This window comes from Chelmon rostratus, chromosome 2, assembly GCF_017976325.1.
Source record: "Chelmon rostratus isolate fCheRos1 chromosome 2, fCheRos1.pri, whole genome shotgun sequence".
Lineage (NCBI taxonomy): Eukaryota > Metazoa > Chordata > Actinopteri > Chaetodontiformes > Chaetodontidae > Chelmon > Chelmon rostratus.
The window spans coordinates 20,713,623-20,736,344 of record NC_055659.1 but is presented as its reverse complement, the minus strand read 5'-3'; the positions used below and the strand labels follow the sequence as shown (position 1 = coordinate 20,736,344).

The window sequence follows — 22,722 nt, the reverse complement described above, 5'->3', positions numbered from 1 at the left end:
CCGTTGTATTTCAGACACTGTGGCCACTCTGTTTTTTCTTCTCCTATGACAAAAAGCACAACAGTAGATTTGAAAGTGATGGAGTGAGACTGCTTTTGGGACTTAGCTGCCTGATATGAGCTGGTGAACACAGCTCACAGAGAATCCTTCCTACAGACAGAACCAGAATCTCTTCAGATTTGCAGTAATGTCCAACATAGTCAAGCCTTTTCACAGGTTAATGAGCATTTGCATTGTTGTGCAACACACTACAGCCACTGTGAGATTCAGCAAAACTGAGTGCTTCCAAGGCCAAGCCAATGTTTGAACTACAAAAGGCATTGTTTATGGGATTGATTAGTTAAATGCCAGGTTTTTTTCCATGTTTTTTGTGAGATCTCACTGAGTGGTAAAATGATGAGGAATGCTCTGTGGATTTTAAACCTTATAAATGGTAATGTAGAGTTTAGTCTGTGCTGTAGGTGAATGTCTGGAGGACTGCAAAACCAAGCAGGAAGTGAAAAGTGGAAACGTGGCACAGCAGTGCCCCCATGTGAAATCTCAGTGTGGAAATCATCATCATCTCATCAGCTCCAGTAAAACCCTCCTTAGCTTCAAGTAGCCAGGCTGTGTTCTCCTTTTTCTTTCATTAACACACATCAATAACGAGAGTGAGAAAGATTTTAAGGTCTCAGATTTATTTTATTCAGATGTATTTGATATGATTTGCTGCAACATCCATCACTCATGTTGCTAAGAAGGCCTTTACAAAATAAATCTGGTTTCACATCTTGATGGTGAGGAAAGGCAAAACTAAGCAGGGATCATTTGGCAGAACAGTAAAAAGAGCAAGCCAGTAGCCAATCAGTTCAAAGTTGAACTGTAGACATGTAGAGTCATTTCAAATTTGTAAATTAGATTTGCTAATTTTGATCACTCAGTGATCAGACTTGGCCAGTGACTTGCTTCCCTTACATTTATCAACAGTCAAGTGTAGGAATAAAGACATCAGCTGAAAGCATCCTGCCCACCAACAGGATCTCATTTCAGAGCTGTTTATCAGTGAACTACACTACAAAAAGTATCAAAGCTGTCAAGACACAGTACAGATTTTCAAATGCTTTCCTTGCTTAGTTTTAACATTCCACACATTATTTCTTGGATGTCAGTGCAGAAAAAAAACAAACTTTGCCTTGCTAACTGATCTTATCCTTTTGTTTTTAAGGCCACATTTACCTTCAGAAAGTCAGAAATTCAGCTCTCTTGTTGAACATGCTTGACAGTATTGCATAGCACCATGACAGGGTACAGATTTAGATCAAAATCATGAGTTTCTGAAGGGGAAGAGGGACAGCTCTCCTTTTTAAATGACTCTTCTGGAACTGACCATTGTTGACTTGGAGACAGTTACACCACCACCATAGTTGCTGCCTGTACTGAAGCCAGTGCTTCCACCGTAGCCAATGGTGCCACCGTATCCACTGCTGAATCCACCGCTGCTACTGGACACTCCTAAAGCAGAAAAAAAACAGGTAAGTTTTGTCATTTTCCCACCCATCTGTCAGTGTGATCTGTTGGTTCAGATATCACTTATGCTGATGATGTATAAAATCTGAAACTTACCACCACCTCCAATGCTCTGCTGCACATGGATTGTTGCATTGGAACCTCCGCTGGCCAGTCTAATGGTGGAATAATGAAGAGTTAGTGTTTAATTCAGACTTGAAGCCAATGCTGCAGCCATGAGAACTACATTTAACATTAAAATGTATCCCACCTGGTCTCCTCTCCTTCCAGCAGTTTCCTGTAGGTGGCGATTTCGATGTCCAGGGCCAGCTTGACGTTCATCAGCTCCTGGTATTCACGCACCTGGCGGGCCATGTCCTGCTTGGCTCTCTGCAGGGCCTCCTCCAGGTCCTTGATGCGGAGCTTGGCATCCTTCACTGCCAACTCACCGCGCTCCTCAGCCTCTGCGATCTGAGCCTCAAGGCTGACCCTCTGTTGAAAATGATACTCTTGTTATGTACTCATAATAAACAGCAAATCCTCTTACACGACGAAGTGCGTCAAGAATAATACATCATCCATGAGAAGTTGTTGAAATATACCTGTGCCTTGACAGCCTCAATCTCATTCTGAAGACGTGCGATCATGCGGTTCAGCTCGGAAATCTCAGCCTTGGTTGAGCGCAGGTCGTCACCATACTGTCCTGCAGTGGTCTGCATCTCCTCGTACTGTTGTGAAAAATGCAACAAGGTGTGTCAAGAACATGGTCCAGAAGGTAGGGAGAGGTGTTGCAAGTGTATATAAAACCTCGGCTTTGCTTCACACTCACCTTCTGTTTGTACCAGGTCTCTGCTTCAGCCTTGCTGCGGTTGGCGATGTCCTCGTACTGAGCACGCACTTCAGCCACAATAGCATCCATGTCCAGGTTACGGCTGTTGTCCATCTCCACAATGACAGAGGTGTCCTTGATCTGGCCCTGCAGCTCACGAAGCTCCTACAGCACCAATGATTGTCACACACCAGTTAACTTTTTGTCCTTTTTAGCTGATTTACGGACGATCATCAAATTTAACTCATACTGTGAGGAAGGTCGAATTAAAGATTCTAGATACATACAGCCTCATAGACGGCCCTGAGGAAGTTGATCTCATCCTGAAGAGCATCAGCCCTGGCTTCCAGCTCCACCTTGTGCATGTAGGCAGCATCGACGTCCTGGAAAGGAAATTATGTAAAAACAGGAAGTGTTACAACTGGTAACATTGTATTAAACCTCAGGATTAAAAAATAAATGAATCTTCATGAATTCACACCTTCTTCAGGAGCACAAATTCGTTCTCTGCAGCTGCACGCTTGTTGATTTCATCTTCATACCTGTTGGAACACAAGGCAGTGCTTTAGTCTATCTGCTCCATTTTGAACATCAGGTATATGTTATAACTAGTGACCATGTCATGCGAACACTTACTTCTTCTTGAAGTCCTCAACCAGGCCCTGCATGTTCCTCAGCTCTCCCTCCAGCTTGACCTTCTCATTGCCCAGCCCGTCAAGCTGTCTGCGCAGGTTGGCAATGTAGGCCTCAAACATGCCCTCGATGTTGGAGCGGGTGGTGGTCTGGTCCTGCAGGAGGCTCCATTTGGTCTCCAGCATCTTGTTCTGCTGCTCCAGGAAACGGACCTGTGGAGACACAAAGCCAGGGAGGATTGTCAGGTGCTGTTTCAAAGAGCATTTTCAATATATAACAGTGTCTAAATGTTGTTAGGCTCAATTGTTTTTAAGCCCAGTAATGAATTCCTAGAATTTTTAAAGGGAAGGATCAGTGCAAAAAGGATTTGGAGGGTGTGTCATTGTGTTATCAGGTTTTAAAGTTCCTTACCTTTACCTGCAGGACTGATTAGATAGCTACATATCTGAACTGCCACACCCACGTCACAACAACTGTAAGTCACAGCGGTGTATATTTGCTTGCTGTTCAAACAGTTTTAATACTAAAAGATGAAAAATTAAACTTTTGAGCCTTTTATTTGGAGCTGAATACATATGTTCAATTCATCCTTCTCAAAACAAGCTATTTGGTATGTTTTATTCACATGCTTCACCAGCATGCGTATGTGACTTTAAGTATTTCGCATGCTATGTCTCTTCTGTGGCTATGACTCATCCTGCACGCTGTGCTTCGCTATGAAGGCCACACAGTCAGTCCAGCCATAAAAAAACTAGGTGTGGCAGATAAGCCGCAGAAGACAAAGCAGCGAAGTAACACAGGATGAGCGCTTTGTTTTGTGAGTTTTTATGCAAGTGCCAATTTATAATGCATGCAGATGTGTGATTGTGTCATAAAAAGACAAGTGAAAGTTGATGTAGAGCTTTGTCCTTAGCATTCTTGTTGCCCTTAACAACCAGGTGATACGTGCAATGTGCAAATGACAGACTTTGGACTTCACAGGCATAGTGCAGATACAGTACATCCCTATTTTCTCTGCCAGTCTCCCAGGTAAGGTATGGGCAAGTCACTGGAATCTAATCCCCACCTATGTTTACATAGTGGGCAGAGAGGCCGCCACGGGCTCAGACAGGTCAACAGGCCAGCTGTTAGGTAGATTTTAGATGGTGTTGCCAGAGTAAGATGGGGTCATGATGAGTGACTGACTTGAGATTTTTATAAGCTGTAACTCATTGATGGATACTACATGACAGAGATAAGATTCACAGCTCTCTTGCTTTGTCAGTAAAAAAGAACCTGTTTTCATCCAGTGAGCAGCACACTTTTCATTAAACACAATGAAGTAGATTGCTGTTACTATTTGCTAAAGCTTAACTTTCTAGTATTTTTTTTTTAATTACATGTTGAAGGACAAAATAAGATGATTCACTTTTGACAGCTGCTAGCAGTTGCTCAGGCAGAGGATGCAGGTAGCCACTGCTATGATAACGAGGCCTGAAGTAAATTGTACACAAGACAGAACACTACATAGACTACACAGAGCTCAGGAACAAACCTTGTCGATGAAGGAGGCGAAGCGGTTGTTCAGGGTCTTGATCTGCTCCTTCTCCTGGGTGCGGACGGCCTGGATGGTGGGGTCAATTTCCAGGTTCAGAGGGGCCAGGAGGCTCTTGTTGACCTGGACAGCTGTGATCGGTGCAATGAACTGGCCGACTGACTGGCCAGAAGACATGCCGTAAGCAGCAGAGCCACCACTGATGGAAGATGCACCAAAACCAAAGGCACCACCACTGCTAGCACTGGCGCTACCAAAGGCACCGCCATAGCCACCGCCATAGCCACCAAAGCTGGTTCTTGTTACAGTGGTGCTGCTGCTTGGTCCAGCGAAGGACCTCCTGGTGCTGTAGCTTGAGACTGACTGTGCCTTCCTAATCATGGTTGCTGTTGTATAGGTTGTTAAGCCTGAGCGGAGGAGAGCTGAAGATGTGCAGGTTTCAAAGGAGAGCCAAATCCCTCTGAGTGTCTGACTGCACACACTGCTGGCTTTTATGGCTGAGCTGAGTGAGGGGGAGGATCCTCCTGAGCCACTTCAACCTGTACTCTCACTTTTGCTGTCCAGCCTCGCCTCCACAGCCTACACGCCTCTGGCTCAGAATGCAGGAGTGACCGATCCTGTAAAACAGGTAGGGAGGGATTGTCAGAAGATAAGCGGTGACACACCCTACGCTAGGCCCTGCTGAAGGGGGGAAGAGAGCGAGAGGCAAAGAAGTGGAGTAAGAATGTGATTAGGGAGGAAAATGCCTTCCAGGGCATAAGAACTGTATTCTGTTTAGTGGTTACAGGGCAGTAAATTTAACAATGGACCAGTCTACAGAGAAGGGAGATACAAAGCAAAAGATACATTGAAATCCACTTTTAGACAAAATACAGAGTATATAGCCAAACAAACACCTTATTTATTGCACTCAAATAGTTTCAGAGTAAGAAACATGAACATTAACCATGTTCATACACAATATTTCAGTATTTAGACCGTCTGTATAAGCCATGTGAAATATGCAAAACTTAGACCACTTCATCTTATTAATTAACAGTTTTCTGTGTCTGTAATTCCTTTCAAAAGAAGTGTTCCTTAAGCGTGACAAAGTTCAGTTCTTCTTTGGTATGTTCAAGTTGTCCTAAGTTCTTAGTTTAAGTCTATATGTTTCAGTTGCAGCTACATAACCAGAAAAGTCAGGCTTCAGTGCATAGACATTAACACCATTCTGCTCAGTTAGCAGCAAAAGTAAAAGAAATCAGCCACAATTTAATATGTTTTCACGCTCAGGTGAGTTTCTCATTCGCTTCACACTCTTTTCTGCATACGCTCTTGATTTGTTTTTCCCCTCCCTGCATAGTGTTGAACATGCTATAGGGATGGTCCTAACTTACTTCCTCCAACAGATCACATGTAAACAAAATAAGTCTACATCAGGCAGACGAGTTAACTTATTCTCTTGTTTTTGTAACAACAGAAAATAACACTGAAAATGAAATAATAATCTACTAATCTCTGTGTTATAGTGCTCTGAAGTTTATTTTCATTCATTTCACTACAAATAGAAAATCACACGTATGTCTCAAGATGCAAAAATAAACTCCTGCACCTGAGTTGACACGTCTCCTAAGTATGAGGTGTGTAACTTTAATTAACTAGTGTTCAGTCTGCACTGACATTTATAAACAACAGTCTTATCAGAGGCTGACATGTGGGTACAGCCACAGTTACTTAATACTCTAGTATTTCTAGTATTTCCATATGACACATTACTACAGTGTGTTTTTCTTCTACTAAATTTCAGTCAGGGAGGAACATTCTTCTTTCTATATTTATTTGACAAATATTGTTAGTACTCCCACTACTGCCTGGCTTCAACATCAAAATGCTGCTTATATGTTACATGGTATGCAAAATAATAATCTAGGAGTATAATAATTAGAATAAGCTACTGTAAGAGGCCATTCTGTGTAATGAGTATTTTTGATCCCTAAGTGCATGTTGCTGCTATTGATGCCTGATGTACTTCCACTTTTTTCATTTTGAATGATGGTGTTGTTGCTAGTTTTACTTATGTAATGATTATTTTACAGTGTTTGTCGATACATATTTAACAAATGTTGAAGACCAGCAGAGAGAAAATCTACCCAAATCATCTGCTTATGTTCAGTGATTAAATATACGACGACCCCGGTCTGTTCTACAAGCATCTAACTGCCTCAACAAGTCATGCACATACAAGTGGACTAATGATGGGCACAGTGACCCACCCTGCTCAACCCCTTTTACTGGTATGAAAGGAGACAGACAGAGCATCACCCCATCTAACCTGTCCCAAAAGCATAACAAAAGACAAGAATCCTCAGATCCTGACTAGATAATCGTGCTTGCTTCAAGCCAACCATATTGACACTTAACTTGTCACTCCTGTTACTATTAACATTTTCTGCATTTTATGGATGTCCTCACTGTGATCGCTGCAGCATGAGGACATCACGCTGCTTCCTGCTTTGGCACTGAATGTAAATGTATGTTGTTTTGAAGGGAGACAGTGCAACTTTTGAAAAAAAGAAAGGACTTGTTTTTCCTTTTACAAGTGAAAAGTACTCAGCAGTGTTTAGTTCAATGCACTCAGAGGTTTTGCTGCTACAGCCTTACTTGGTCTGGTATGACCAGTATATTGTGGCTAATTTTAGCGAACATTAGAAAATGTTAAGTAAATATTGCTGTGTAATACCAAGTTAGCTATCTTTATGGCTCTTCTTAGCTTAACATTTTTGCGAAAAGCTAAACAGAAGTTTTGCATTTACCATTATCCCATAATTGTCATTTGTAGTCGCAGCAGTCATTGTTGAGCAAAAGTTTCATTGTCTGGCTCCTTGAACAAATGACCAATGCTGTTCTCAAGACCACATTTACATTTTTGAATGTTTCTGCACACCAGACCTGAATCGGTTTCTGTCCAGCGTGACAACGTCATCTTGACTCAGTGTCTGCATCTTAATAACAAAAGAGTCTTCCACGATCATGTTGCCATCTGCACATCTATAAACTGTCTTTTGGTCTGTGCATGTGTTCCAGCTGCCCACATGTTTTGGAGTGTTTGTCAGGTCCAGCACAATGTTTAACTGGTTGGCTCATTAAAAAAAACAACCTGCAGCCAAAATATAGTTTATTATATTGACGTTAACAAAATGCATGTCCACACTTGAAACAGTGCTTTATGAGTTCTAGAAATAGGTCAAAATACTTGATGAAATACCCCAATACAGATCCAGTGGAGCTCCCTGGTGCTGATAATAATAAGACACCAACATCACAACAGGCTGGACAGACTAAAACTACCCAGAATGGTTACTTACCTCAGACATTTATACATATTAACTATATGCATGATCAACTCAAATTATTTTTCAAACATGCACGTATCAGACCACCCAGCATTTGCTTGCAGTTGTAGAGTCAAATAAACATTTACCTTCTATACATTTATACTGTAACGTCAGCTCTGTCTTACATATATATCAGTAATATTGTAGTCAACATGAGGGAATCAAGTATACAAACAAAGGGCTAAACTACAAGCTTAAAGCATTATGAAAGGTGATTCAACCAGGTGCCTTAGGCAGAGTTTTGCTCATTGAAGTCTTGTCATAACAGAGAGCAAAAGAATTGTATTTAATGCTGCCAGACAGTTGCCAAACAAAATTACATGCTTTAGGCTTTTGGCATGCTGCACTTTGTGTTGTTCTGCTGGAGAATCCTTATTCCGGTGAAGACAATCTTACACCCTGTGCTGTGCTACAGATTACAGATGGTTGTTTTCTGGCTTGATGTGTTTCGCCACACCCAGTTGCTCCATATTCAAACACTACCACACTTGTTTCTTCCCTCTGCACCTTTGGTGTAGGTGAGGCCTGCATTCTTCTTCATTCTTCCCCAACTTTTCACATGCACATGCCTTTAATTTCTACCATGGTGTGGAACTTTACTCTAAAGCTCAAATCCTTGCTGTCCAGCAGCTATTTGGAGAGAATTTATGTACTAGTTTTGCTTCTTACAAACTTTGAACCGATGCACAGGACTCTATGAGAAACTGAGAATTGCGTGGCATTTGACTTCATAATAACCACCCACCCAAACACACACACACACACACACACACACATCCTACACCCGTATCTCTCTGCTTTCTCATGCTGTGCCAGATTTTAGCATCAATACCCTATGCACATATTTGAGTAAATCACAACCTCACAATAGCATTGGGTAAGCAGGGTACGGCCCCCCGACAGCTTGCCGGAGCGCTCTCGTTATTGAGAAGTTTGATAAAAATCTGCTACAGGGAGTAGTGAGGTTTCACTGGAGCGGCAAAAACACGAATCCAGAGAAAAACTTGCATGTGATGTAACCTGAAGAAAGGGCAGACATCGGTCACAGTTGTTATGAGCTTTGTCTGTGCTTGTCCTAAATGTCAATGGTCATGGCTCTCAAGCGAGAGTCAACATGCAAAAACTCCTTCACCAAGTTAAAGCTCATGTTACAAGATATGTGAGATGATGGTGTGTGTGTTTTTGCATAGGTTTATGAATCTTGAGTAATGATTTCAAATGTGGCCGTGTGTCAGGGTGAGAAAGGGCAGGGCGAGGGTTATTAGCTCATGCATCGTGGAACAATGCTGCGTCCATCTGTTAATGCGTTTGCATTATTTCTAATGGGAATGTGAATTGTCTTAAAGCACTTGTCTCAGTCATTTGCCTCACACACACACACACACACACAGTAGTTCTGTGAATCAAATAAAAAAGCCGAGCAATGACTTGAAAATAGTTTGTTTATTGTTGTGTTGTTTAAATTAACTTGTTGTAAAGTGGGAAAAAGCTGCAGAGCAAACTTTTATTTATGGTGCAAAGATTAGTAGTCCACCTTATCCTTCCCTTTGTTTATCTCATTCAATTTAAATCTACATTTACTTGCCTGATTATTTCTGTTGACCTTCTCAGTTGATTCTTCTAGTTGTTTTATTGATACTAGTGAGAGGTAAAGCACTAATAGCCTTCAAGAACTCCAGGAATGTCTTTAAAAGGAAAGTCAGAGAAAGTGGCACTGCCCCCCACCTCACCTGCCTCTTACATTCCCCAGCCTTTGCTCTCATGCTGCACACTCTGAAAGGCTTTGGCTTCGCCGTTCCTGATTCGTATTTCTTAAGTAACGAAATCAAATGAGAACAAAGCTTCAGCAAGTATTCTCGCAGAGGACTCATTAAGGGTGTCAGAACAGCTAAAAGTCTGATATCGTGATCAAGCGATAGAATGCAGCGTGAATGTATGATCCTCCAGCTCATATTCATGTGACGTTCGCTGATACAAACTTACCTGTATGTTGCAGCAGTCTAGTTTAATACCGATCACAGCAAAACACATTTTTATGATTTAAAGGTGAAGTGACTGACGCACACATAAATCTGTCATCTACCTGCGTCCACACCTGTGCACAGCAACTGTTGTCATCCACTTCTACTGGCTGCAAACCATGCACATCACCATAAAACTACTTAATTGTAGGATGCTGGAAATACTAAGGCTGTTCAGGAAGGCGTGTGTGCTGCAAAATATGTCACTAAACTTAATCGTGAACATAGTTTTTAGGAATGCGGTGCACTTGACAGATTTTGCAGCAGTGCTAAAATTAATCCACATTAAGCCCTCTTTGCATTTCCTTTAAAAATGAAATGCAGCTTTCTCTCCAGTCTTTGAAAGCACTCATTGTGGTAAAAGTGGAGAATGAAGAGAATGAGGGCGTTGTTTTATGGTTGTCTTTTCACACCCAAAGGCTACTGGTGGAGATTTCACTGACAAAGCAGTGAAATCCACTTGTCAAGTGTTTAAAAGGGTTCCTGTCTCTGACAATAGGCACTGTGGTCGTAACTTTTCTTTGCTATTTTAACAGCTCAAGCCTCCCATGTCTCGGGGTAATTTACTTGTATTTCTTGTTTTTGTTTTTTTTTTTTTTGTTTTTTTTTTGTAATTACTCAGTTAACACACTTAACATAACTTCCTCTTTAGACGTTAATGCAGCAGTTGATAACTCAGGAGTGGCCACGGATCATTATCCACAGCTATTTCCATCATGTGCTGCACTACATATCTGTCCGCCACTGTACATTTCCTGAGAACACAGGTTTTCCAAATACTCTTAGATTGTTGATCCAGTCACCGTCATATCTGATGTGCATCGCCTCTGGGTGGAGCACATTCTTGTCAGAATGAGCCACGGGTTGTGAAAGTCTGACTGACTGTCATGAATCTTGGCAAACACAATGAGACAGTGACTCTCACTCATTAAAGAAAATAGTTGAGAAACGTGGAGAACGTGTGAAGGGTTTGACTGGTCATAGTGTAGTTGTGATGTTATGCTTAGTTAAAAGAGTGTTTTACATCATGTCAGAAACATCAAATGAATTAAAGTACATACACTGTATATTAGTAAAGTTAGCATGAAAGTATGAATGAGTATGAGTATCTTCCTACTTCCTGTAATTATAAGGACATTTTAATTAAGAGAACATGACCCCTTGATCACTGATGGAATGTTCAGACTTCAGTCAATCGAGAGTGCAGAGTGACTGGTTAGACTGGTATCTGTGGGGCTTTGCCAGTGAGGAGAGCCTTTTACTGTGCGACTGCGGTTCAGTAGTTCACAAATGTACCAAGCTATCTGCAGGATGCTTTCAGTGATAGCATTATTTGAAGATGGAAAGTATCATGTCTTTCACTTGCATAAACACTTGAACTCAGTGGTGGCAGTGGGACTCAGATCTTCTCACTCGAGCTGGTCACATACTGATGCTAAACCTATAAAGCTAGTTTTGGTGCCTAAACCATTTCTCAGCGTTAGCAAGTTTATTATTGTTTGCAGCAAGCTTTATTTTGAAAGTCTAACCTGACTCATTATTGCTAACTTGACCACAGAGCCCTGCACATTGAAAAATGACGCTACCCAGTGCTTTAAAAAGAGAAGCCAAGGGGTCCTGACCAAGCGTCTGTATGTGACGAGTTGTGACTGAGAATGTTTTGATGTGGAAAGGTCTTTTTCCAACTCCACTTGGATCCAGTACATGTTAAACCTACCTTTATTCAGTGGCACATTGTAGCAAACTTTATCCACAGTGTGCTATGCTCATCTGTATTTTCACTATAGCATCACAGGAGGAGGCTACAGTGTTGTGTTCACTGGCACTTCATCGCAACAAAGTTTGGGAAATTCAGAAGTCCTGTCAGATCTGAACATATAATTAAACTATTCATTGACCACATGAAGAATAATGAACAAACACAATGGAAAGAAATCTGAAGCCTTTGGACACACAAACACACCCCTCCGTGCTTGTTTTGGCGGCCTCATAAAGTTTTGGGTGTGTTCATGATGAGGGAGTGTTGTTGGATCGGATTTTAATCTGGGCCTCACAGTCTCAGTCACCACCTGCACAAGGTACACACCCTTACAACACAGCAGCCGCAAGTCATGCAGGGAACTGGCTTACGGAGGCTAGGTGAAGGGAATGTGGTTAACCTGCAGTGAATGTGTGGAATAAAAAGGGTAGTGAACACAACAATGAGAGTGGCATGAACGCCTCTCAGGGAATGTCTCACTAACAAGCTCAGCTACATTGCCGAGTCGCCAGCATTTACTGTTTTATCACCGAGCTGCAAAGTCAACAGTTTGTTGGCATGCTAACACATTTCCAAACACATCCACACTGTTTACTCGAAAAGTCACCATAAGATATTACTTTACAATTCTGGACTTTAACACCTTGCTTATAGCCCCCCCCCCCCCCCCCCCCCCCACACACACACACACACACACACACACATTGCCTTACTATAATTATGGGAAGAAGTCAGTCATGGGAACTCTGGCACAAACTGCAAACTGTCTGACTGGATGATTCACTCTCAGACAGGGACGAGCATGCAAATTGTCTAGCCAAATAAAAACCTAGCAACAGAAGTAAACGTATGCTTGCGTGAGCGGGCCTTTGACAGCACCTGCTGTTGCATGAGGTCACACACAGTGTGTTTTGTCTAAACAGTTGTGCTACGTTAATCATCACTGTGACTATGATAAGAGGATTTAAAAATTAGGAAGGTCAGGTTCATAGATTTGCTGGAGAATGCTAGCAAGCAGCTTTGTTTGCATCAGTAACACCAGAATATTTGCTTGTTTGTCAGCTGTTAGCCATGATAGCAGTGAAGCGCTTCTTTTGACCTGTTTCTGGTCTTAATGCATGTTTTCTTGGAACAAAAGTTGCACAACAACTCCTTTCAAACACAGTATTAATTTAATATTTTGATTATTTTAAGTCATTCTGATATCCCTTCATTCATTGTGTTAATCAGCCTGGCATCCGCTTCTTACGTTGGACAGTTCATGAGCTGTAGTGCTGGGCCTGACACACAGACAACTTGTCTAAGCAGGTCTGTTCTGCCTGCAGTTTACACATTCTTTGGGAGGCTGCCACCCACCCAATCAGACAGAGGCTCAGTGCTATCGCTGGCCTCACAGTGACTCAGTGCAGCTTACTTTAGAAGTCAGAGATGAGTTACTGCCATTTGCACTTTTCACACACTGACACCTATAGAATCAGCCTACCAATCCAGTCATAAAGGGTGTGGTTACTCGGTAGCTGCTCAGTCAAAACAGTCATGGGTTTAAGGCCCCTGTAGGGCGTGGAACCTGTTTGGTGTAGCAACTGGACCTCCCATTCATAAGATCTCACAGTCACAGACACGACAAGATGATATGTGGCTCGTTATGACATGTTTTAAATTTTATTTGTGAATATTTACACCTTTAGTCTTTCACTGAAAACACTGTAATCTAAGGAACTAAGGAACAATTATTCTACAGTATTTATTTTTTGGGGTTAGGCAGATGAAAAGATCTAAAATCCTCCAACATTGGAGTAACTCATCACTGTTTCCTGTTGTCATGACAACATTCTCTTCCCACAATCCACTGTGACAGATGTGTAGCTACCTCATGTTATTGTTGCTGCAGTGCCTAGCAACCACTGTCGTATCATTACATACTCACCACCCTTACAAGGCTCCTTATTGTGGTTCTCTATGTGTGTAGCAATATGTGAGAAGTTGCGCTTTTTTTCTTTGCTTTTGTAAAGCATGGTGTAAATGTTCCAATGAAATTGAAAAACAAGGAAATTGCAGCCTTTAAGAACAGACTATTTGGCACACACCTGCATACTTGTGTGTTTGAACCGGCGAAAGAAAAGTGATAACGTGCCATCAAACCTCCCCACCTTCTTCACTTTACACCTGCAGAACGCCGCTTGACAGTAGGAAATTATTAACTCGTGCTCATAAACCATTCAGCAGCCAACAGGAGGACAGAACGTAGCTGCTTGCACACTTGAAGTAACCAGACTGTAACACTTGATTCACGCAATGTTAAGAGGGTTAAAGGAAGTACTGAAGAACAAAGAATGAGAAGAAGAAATTACAGTATATGAGGTGTAGAAGAGGCATATCGACGCTCTTTTTAAAGCGTGTTATGTAGTATAACATGGGTGAACTTAAACTATATCAAATTTCATCAAATTACCCCTCTCTAAAGTTTCTCCCAAATAACGAAAATAACTTGAATGTTGTCTGATATCAACCCTAACTATTTTGCTGAAGGTGTTCGTCTTGAACATGGAGTCGTTGTGGTGGGCGTGGACTGGGTTTAAGCCACACTGAAAAAATGTAAAACAAGAGCAAAGTCCTGCAACTCCCTCTTAAAGAGATATAATAAGAAAGTTTTGGATGGATGGTAAAAATATAAATGTAGTGGATAGTGGGCATTGGCAGGGGTACACAAAACTGGCAAAGATGTGTGAGGAAATCAGGAATGCATTATGTCAGTTATTTTCAGAACATGTCTTTGGATACCAAGCAGTAACTGGGTCTGGGTTAAAGAATGGACAATGCTTTGAGTGGGCACTCAAAAGCTGTTCCAATCCACTACATGGCAGTTATGCAATACTAAAGGGATGCCAACTGCCATAAAACTCAACAGAAGGAACAGACGGCAGCAGCTGTCATCAACACGCCTTTCTTGTCAACACCTTTGACCTGTGAGAGATGTCAAAAAAATAAAACATGACGTTCTGGAACTGACAAAGAAAAATGAAAGCTAACCCGAATCCAAGCAGAAGAAAAGATGTCTCTCGAAGCTAATGACAAGAACAAAGAAATGAGGTGCAAGACATGTCGTTTGCATCCGCATCCCGCTGACAAAGTGGGAGTCTTTCACACAGACTCAAGAATTTCAGTCATCCGTTATTTGATAAACACAAAAACAGTGAGGAGCATGCAGATGTGCTAATTATTGGTCACAAACAGCTGAAAAGTGCTAAATGGCTGATCAAGTTAAATGAAGAACAACGGAAAGCTCAGTGTGATGCATTTCTCCTGGAATTTCATGAGGACTCGGCTTTACTGAAGCGACCAGGTGTGAATATCAGAGGTGAATAATGATGTAAAGAGGGACCACGGATAATGCAGAGCACTGCACAAACCATCAGTGGTGAGTGAAGAGCAGAGTGGCAGTCCACTGAATTTTGCGCCCTGCTCTTTGATGGATCAGTGGACCTCTCAAAAACCGCCTTGCAACTTGACAGAGACTCCACTGAGAGGATGGTTGCACTGAAAGTAAGCAGGAAAACGTTTGGCAGCGTACTCTGACTTTGACTTGGTCCACTAACAAACACAAGCAGTCCACACTGCTACTCCAACATCAACAAGCTGGTTAAAATGTCTCTTCCGTGCCTTTGAGCACTGCAGCATGTTAGAGGGGAGCCCAGAGTCCAGATCTGATCTGTCACATCCTGGCACACATCGATGACCCAAAGCCAGCTGTTGACCCGTGGATGGAGACAGACAATCTGAGGCTCAGTGAAGCACAGGGAGGTGCATCCTCACCATCTACCATGCAGGGAGCTGAAGAGGAAGACAGTGAGGGAGGAAGACAACGAGGAAGACTGTGTGAGGTGAGGGAGGGTTAACATTATATCAAATTTTTAAAAAACATTTGTGCTTGGTGGTGGGAAAGTGACTCAAATTTTAACATTAAACATATCAAAGAGATTCTCATGAAAGACTCTGGAAAAATCACCATTAAATTCCAACTTCAAAGCACTTAACCATTCAAATGTTTATGCGTGATCAGAAGAATTTATTTTGACGCGCTCGTGCATTCTTTCAAGCGAAAGTTATGTGTGAGAGATGCAGAGTGTCCACACCCACAAGCATTTCCATCAGAATCTGACATCAGTGATTGAGTTGCAGGACAGCCGCGCACCTCACATGTCTCACTACGAGTGGTTTGCAGACAAACATTAAACAAAACCAGTGCAGTCGCACACACACCTTTTATGGCATGTTCAGCCTATGACTCTTCAATTATTAGTCACCCTGGGATCATGCTCGAGCTGCATCTCACGACAACCCTCGCTAAGGTCACCTTTTGTCACTTTAACACTGCTTTTGTTGTTCTGTCGGCACACAGTTGGAAATCCGAGAAACATATGTAACACTGCAAACGCTAAACACACACGTCCTGCCACATACAGAGATTCTTGACAGGCTAGTTTTAAAAGGCAGAGAGCAACCAAGAAGAAGCGAACAAGAAAAACATGCTCGCATCTCCGTGTGAATAGGTGCGGAAAACTTATGATTGTTTGGTGCAAACAAAAGCTTTTCCTTTGATTAATTATTCGGACAGAACAAGCAGGGTTGTGCAAGGTTGCCTCTCTGCTGTTATCATGTTTGTGGAGCAAAATGACAATTGATTAACTGCTTGTGATTGGCGTACTGTTTAGTTGTGATAAGTAACTCTGGTATTCAACTCTGCTTGAAAAGCAGCTACCATAGAGCTACACACCCAGACACTAACCCTCGGGGCAGGGCAGCTTAGTTCTGCCAGATCATAGCTTAGATACACGGTTGAAACCAAAGTGGTCCAGCTGTCACGTACCCCAGAGCTATACAGTAATAGCAGTGTCTTTCCACTGGCGCTGTTAAGAGGTGAACTGCTGCGATGTAACTTGTCAGTCACTTTCAGTGGATAGTGACAGATGATAGCATCCTTAAACCAGCCCGCTTCTCTGGAAACCAAACACGAAATGTTTAGAATGGCCGACGGGGGTGCAACAGTGATGGTGTGAATAACATACTGCGAGGGTTTGACTTTTAGAAATTGTTTGTTCAAATAACCTTTGCTATTCGACACATGCATGCATGGTGGAAATACGTTAGGGAGCAAGAATTTACCGTGGTGCCCCCCGCCTCCTGCCTTACGAGCATTGCATAAGCACCCTGTCACCTGCGAGTCCCCATTACGCAAGACATACAGCCCATGGCAGTGTCATCGTGATGGAGTGCAGGTTTTCTGCTTGTCAGTTAGTTTTCGGTCATTTAATTGTACACAAACTATGCGGAGCCTGCAAGCAAGTTCAGGCAGGCAGCTCAAGTTGCACTCACACACGTGACGTGCCTCGAGCCAATGCACCTGAACGACGTGGCAGTCTGTTCAGCTTTTCAGAATGTCCAGCTCTCCCTCTGCCGCTGCCGCTTCACTGTTCTGCATGCATCTGCACAACTAGCATCCTGCATCCGCCTTTATGCTTTGACTGTAGGGTATTGAGCACGAGTTTGACACCAAGGCCCTCTGGTACACAAAGGGCCACAAGACCTGTTTTACTTGACCTGTTCCGTCAGTGTTGCAAATGCTGTCACAAGTTTGCAATTCGTTGCAGTTTCTGTGACACCGATGAAGAACCTGATATTTGCATGTTTTTTGTGATACTGGATGTGTTTTTGAAATATTGTCTCGTTTTGACACAGTACTACCTGTTGGTCATGTTTTCAAGTGCATCTCTTATGTCTGGCTTTAGAAGTTGATCAGTTGTCTTGAATCACTTTTTAATTTAGTGGCTATACAGTCTCAGTAAAGTCTTCCTGTGTCCATGTGTTAGCTTGCCTGGTCTGGGTTTCAGAAGCTTGGTGTCTGTTTTGGACAATGCAATTTTGCACAGAACGTTGTAGTTAAAAAAGCTGTAAATGATAAGGGATACAGTACATTTTTTATTATATTATTATTTTATTTTCCTTTATTTTTATAAAATAATTTATTTTATTATATTATTATTTTATTTTCCTTTAGTTTTTTTTTTTTTAACCTGGAAACACGCACAATTGAGACAGGACTGGATGATGGAGGTATTAACACATGACTCATCCTCTAGAAAGAGGATTTTATTTCACAGAGACTGCAGAGAGAGACTGTCTCAATGGATCCCTGTGAGAAAGGATCCTTTTTCACACCGAGACTCCAAGTTTGAATTATATATCCATATTATCTCTGATATGCTGATTCAAACTTGTGTTACAGTCCAACAGAATGTGAAGATCATGTGAACGGAGGTGTGCTCGGTGGAAATTTGCTGTCTGAAAATAAAGAATTCTTTTGTCAGACCAGAGACTCCCTCTTAGGCAGGGCTGCCCAAAGTTTGACCCACCCTAAGCTTAAATATGGCCCAGCAGGTGTTTTTAGAGAAAACAAAAAAATTCTAATATGAATCACTGTTTATGTTGTTTTAGTATTTGTGTGATAAAATGCTCTTTAAATATGTAGGATTGCTAATTATTAATCATTAGAATCAATTTTCATCGTCTGAGCACAGCAGGCAGAGTAATACTTTGCAAAATTCAGAGAACTTTGGATCCTAGGACCATTTTGCATCTTAACAACACCAAACAATAGATGTTTGCTTTTGGCCCGTGCCCCACCATTTAGTTTTAATTTGGGCCCTTCAAGGGAAAAGGTTTGGGAACCCCTGCTATTAGGTGTGGGATAATGCAACCTGCTGAATGCATTTAATGATAGCTTTGTATAAAAAAAACATGCTGGAGTGCATTGCACTGAAGGTTTCTAATAGTTTGCACTGTTCATGAATGGAAACAGAGATGACAAAGATGGGCTGGCAGATTTGGTTATCATACTTTTGCATGACATAATATTTTTGCAGAGACATACATTCATACGTTTGTCTTTCTTACTTGCTGTTCAAAGACATGATATAAAAGATGCACAACAGTGTTTAAACGTTTACAGATCAAATGCAATTGTCCTGCGGCCCTACCTACAAGTCTGACTTCTTCAGAAAGCGACAGCTGCTGTTTTGCATGTTTTAGTTTACCCACAAGAAAGGTGGCACACCTCAACCTGGCATCCAGAAAGTTCATCACTCTTCAACAGATTTGGATCTTCCATCTGTCAGTAATCTCCACCCAGAGCCTTCAGTGGAATCCAGACCTGTTAATCAAGCAGAGGGAACAGCTTTTTCCTTTTTTTTATTAATGGTTTAAAAACACATGTCAGTCTTGCACTCTTTATAGCAAGTCCTGTACAGACAAATCCCGGATGAAGAAAGCTGACATGGTGATTAATTGTATAATTGAATGTGATGTTTTAGTGTGCTGAGAGTATTAAAGCTGACAGTTTACATTATCAAATCATGAAACCCTGGAGGGATATCAAACACAAATCGTTTTTTTAGAGAGTAAGACATCATGTGTATTATTGGCATGCATCATAAGGAAACCAGTCCCTGCCTGGGGGCAGATTTCACATTTGTTACTTTGCTTTTGTGCACAAAACTGACCTGGCCTCCACTGGTCGTGCCAAAGTTTCTGTCAGACATTCAGTGAGGCAAAAGTTTGTCTTTGATGAACTAATGGACTCTTTGCCAACTCAGGTGCTCAGCACTCACCTGTTTGGTCTTTCTGGGCTCATACGCTTTGCATGGTGTTGGCTGGCTCCTTGTACACTGATATGCTGCAATTCTAAAGCAATATCCCAAAAGAACTGCATCGAACACATATTCTGCTTAAAAACCTGTAAAATTATTGCTTTACGATAGCATACAGTTGGACGATGACCAAAAGTTGTTCTGATAAAGGTAACCCATATAAAGGACAAAGGACTACACAAGCATTTCCTCTTGAAGTGTAATGCTGAACATTTGCCTGCAGGCTTTTGGATGAAGCAGTGAGAAAAGCATTCGTTTGATTTTCTTTTCTCATTGAGGTGTGAACAGATTTGCCCTGGATCCTAACACACTGGAGTAAACAGAGGCATATTGTATAGATTACATAACACAAAGGTGAAACTGGTACCTGTGGCTACAAGCCAAGCTGTTAACCCCAGGTTAGGCTGAGGAATGGGAGGGGGTGTGGGCTGCACATCAATCAATCACTGTCATCCGGCCAAGTTCTTACAAGTTTTTCATTTCACTCTTGCCACTGTGGCCTCGCCCCATTCCACGCACTCACATATCTGGAAAATCTGTTGTATTTTGTTACAGTGTTTTTTCGTTTGGACTTATTTTTGATCGCTACGCTGACAAAGGTTTTCCTCACAGGTGTAAAAAGGAAAGGATGCAACAGGGGACGTGGCAGCATGCTAAATCCTACCTGCTGCAACAAGAGCATTGCACACTAGTTCAGCAGGACTGCAGAGAGGAGGAGGCTGCATGATCCTGGTTCAGTGTGTCATCCGTAGAGTAGTAGTAGTAGCATTGCACAACTGTCAATGAATGAATAAATATTTTTCATGAATGAATGCATTATTTCATTTTAATCAATGAAATTTGATGAAACTCAGCAGCTGGTTTGCATCTACTGTAACCAGCAGGCCTGCTGGCAGAACCAGCAGCAGCTGCAGGGATCATCCTGTGTTAGAGCACTATTTGCCTGTGTGGCAGAGGCCGTCAGACCAGAATCCTCTGCAGGGCAAACAATCAGGTCAGCTCCCAAAAGATGCTCAGAGGTTAAGTCTATCATTAATCATTCATCATTAAGATGCTCAGGTAAGACCAAGTAAAAATAGAGCCTGATTAAACGAGTTATATTTGAACAGGGAAAGGTACATTTTGCTGCAGAGCATACACCTCATGCCAAACAAATCGTTATTATTTGTACCGACACAAGACTCTTTAGACACTAATCGCAGCCGTGCATTTTTTAACCTTTGACCAAAAATGTTGTTAGAGAGAAGGTATGTCCTCCGTTAATCAGCTGCCCACGTGGAGTCGCTCATAGTTTGAATTTCTTCGTGCAAGTTGATGGTGTTCGACAAAAACAACCGGGCAACCAGGTACTTTCACTTATAATCACTGTCCTGTATGTTTTTGTTTTTACTGTCCTTTACTTGAGGGTGTCAGGTTTGTACTTTTTGCTGCTGTGGGTTCACACTGAAAACATGAAAACATGCTAATGAAAGTCAATACATTGTAAATATACATTTACCAGCAATACATGACTGGGTAGAGCAGGTACAGCAGCTCCAGAGTTAAAATGCTGCCGACACATAGTAGCCTCCCTTTTTTCAGGATCAGCAACTATTCTGAGTGCTATGCTAAGCTAACTAGCTTTGTATTTAGACAATTGACAGTAGGGCTGTTCATTCAAGCTCAGGTTAACTGTTGGCTCTAGCTTTATATTAAACAGTACAGTGACCCTGAAAGCTCAACAAGCTACAACTTAAAAAACACATGCAAATAGAAAAACACAAGCAAATGAAGGAAACATTTTCACCTATAAGACAACACATGCACAGCATTTCTTTTCTTTTTTTTTTTTTTAAAGGCTGCAATATGAGAAAACCAAATACAGAAACACGCTGTAACCAAAAGCAACCCAATACAGGTATTGACAGCGTCCTTCAGTTGTGTAGAAAAATGAGTTTTTATTGTTGTTGTTGTTGTTGTTGAATGCTTGATTCAGATATCATTTCAAATGTTTGCTCTTTATCAAGTGATGCTCTCTGCTGGTAATCTAGCAACTTTTGCCAATTACTAGCCTCTTGGTTCATTGTTCATTGTACCCAATATCTGAATTATGCAATCAGAATGTTAAAAGGAGCCTTGCAACGTTAATTTTCCATTAACTGTTTTCAACTCATTTCCGTTGCAACTTGCAACTTGCTGGTTGTTTCTGTACTCATTGTATTTTATTGTTTTCGGTGTGATTTGCAGTGCATTTCTGTTTTGGTTGTTGTATAAGTGCAATGTTGCACATGTGTTGTCTATTTTCTGAAGATGTTGTCTTATATTTACATTTGCTTGTGTTTTCTTAAACTGCAGTGCATTGACTCTGCACTCTCAGGGCCAATACAGACCACACAGATATGATGACTGGTATTAATCCCCTCGTTTGCCAGAAAGAAATTATTCCCCACAATGTCCAGGCTATCAACTATTACTGTCACTTCAGGTCAGCTGTTACAGCTGCTGCTGGGATGAAGCTTGTGTGTATAAACTGTATGTGTCCTCTGCGATATCATGTCCTCATGCAGGTAAAAGATCAAGCCTTCAAGCCAGTGTATGTCAGCAGCAAAAGTTCTTTTCTGAGCAATGAACAATGGGCGGGACTGTAGGATTTGTACAGCTTTGTATCTCTAACTTCATGAGAAGTTGCATAGCCTTGGGCAAGGCAAAGCCATCTATAATTCATGTTCGAACCTGTTCACCAAGGAATGAAAAGGCCTCTTAAGTAACCATTTACTGAAAGAAAAATACCATGTCCTCTTGATTAATCACATATGCCACTGCAGTAGACTTACAAACTCTCACACATAGCTTAGCTTTAGCATGAGCTGCTATATTCCTTAATACAGCTCTTGGCATGTTTGAATTAGACTACACATTGGATTAGTTTGTTTTTGTGTGTGTGTTGTGTTAACTTTAAATTGCTTCCTTTTTATAGTAAGTGATTAAGGATGTCTGCAAGATGACATTTGCTGACATTTAGTCGGAATTCATGACCTTCAGTTCATTTTGTCAAAGCTAATTAGCATGTATCAGGAGGCAGGCTGGGACATGTCAAGTGTTCCACAGCAATGTGTATAATGTCATTGTTTCTGTCATCGAAGTGTCCTTTGTTGAACTGTTAAAGGTACAACTTGTTGTGTGTGTATCACCTTATATGCTGCTTTTAATACACACACATACACTCACACACACACACACACACACACACACACACACGCACACTCACAGTGTTAACTTTTATTAACACATAGTGTTAATTTTCCAAAATAAGCAGTAAATAATTGAGTGTGTATCTACATTATACTACATTTATTTATATGGAACTTGCAATCCAGCAAAACACAAGGGAACACCATGCAAAAT

General features: G+C 41.5%; 1 protein-coding gene across 1 annotated transcript; it reads right to left on the bottom strand.

The window, feature by feature from the left end:
- Positions 1–660: 660 nt before the first annotated feature.
- On the bottom strand, positions 661–8,396 carry LOC121612876 (keratin, type II cytoskeletal 8-like). Its single transcript, XM_041946033.1, has 10 exons — positions 8,363–8,396; positions 4,482–5,005; positions 2,951–3,159; positions 2,796–2,856; positions 2,602–2,697; positions 2,315–2,479; positions 2,088–2,213; positions 1,757–1,977; positions 1,603–1,661; positions 661–1,491 (listed from the first exon to the last, which is right to left on the bottom strand). The coding sequence occupies exons 1-10, from the start codon at positions 8,394–8,396 to the stop codon at positions 1,343–1,345; spliced, it is 1,644 nt and encodes a 547-aa protein (XP_041801967.1). The 3' UTR covers positions 661–1,342.
- Between the last annotated feature and the right edge of the window lie 14,326 nt (positions 8,397–22,722).

Bases quoted from the DNA above. Each gene is read 5' to 3' on its own strand.
- LOC121612876 (XM_041946033.1), bottom strand. From the start codon at position 8,396: ATGAAGAAGAATGCAGGCCTCACCTACACCAAAG. The intron at 2,857-2,950 runs GTAAGTGTTCGC...GTGTTCCAACAG, and splicing joins GTTGAGGACTTCAAGAAGAA to GTATGAAGATGAAATCAACA. The intron at 2,480-2,601 runs GTATGTATCTAG...TTGGTGCTGTAG, and splicing joins TCAGGGCCGTCTATGAGGCT to GAGCTTCGTGAGCTGCAGGG.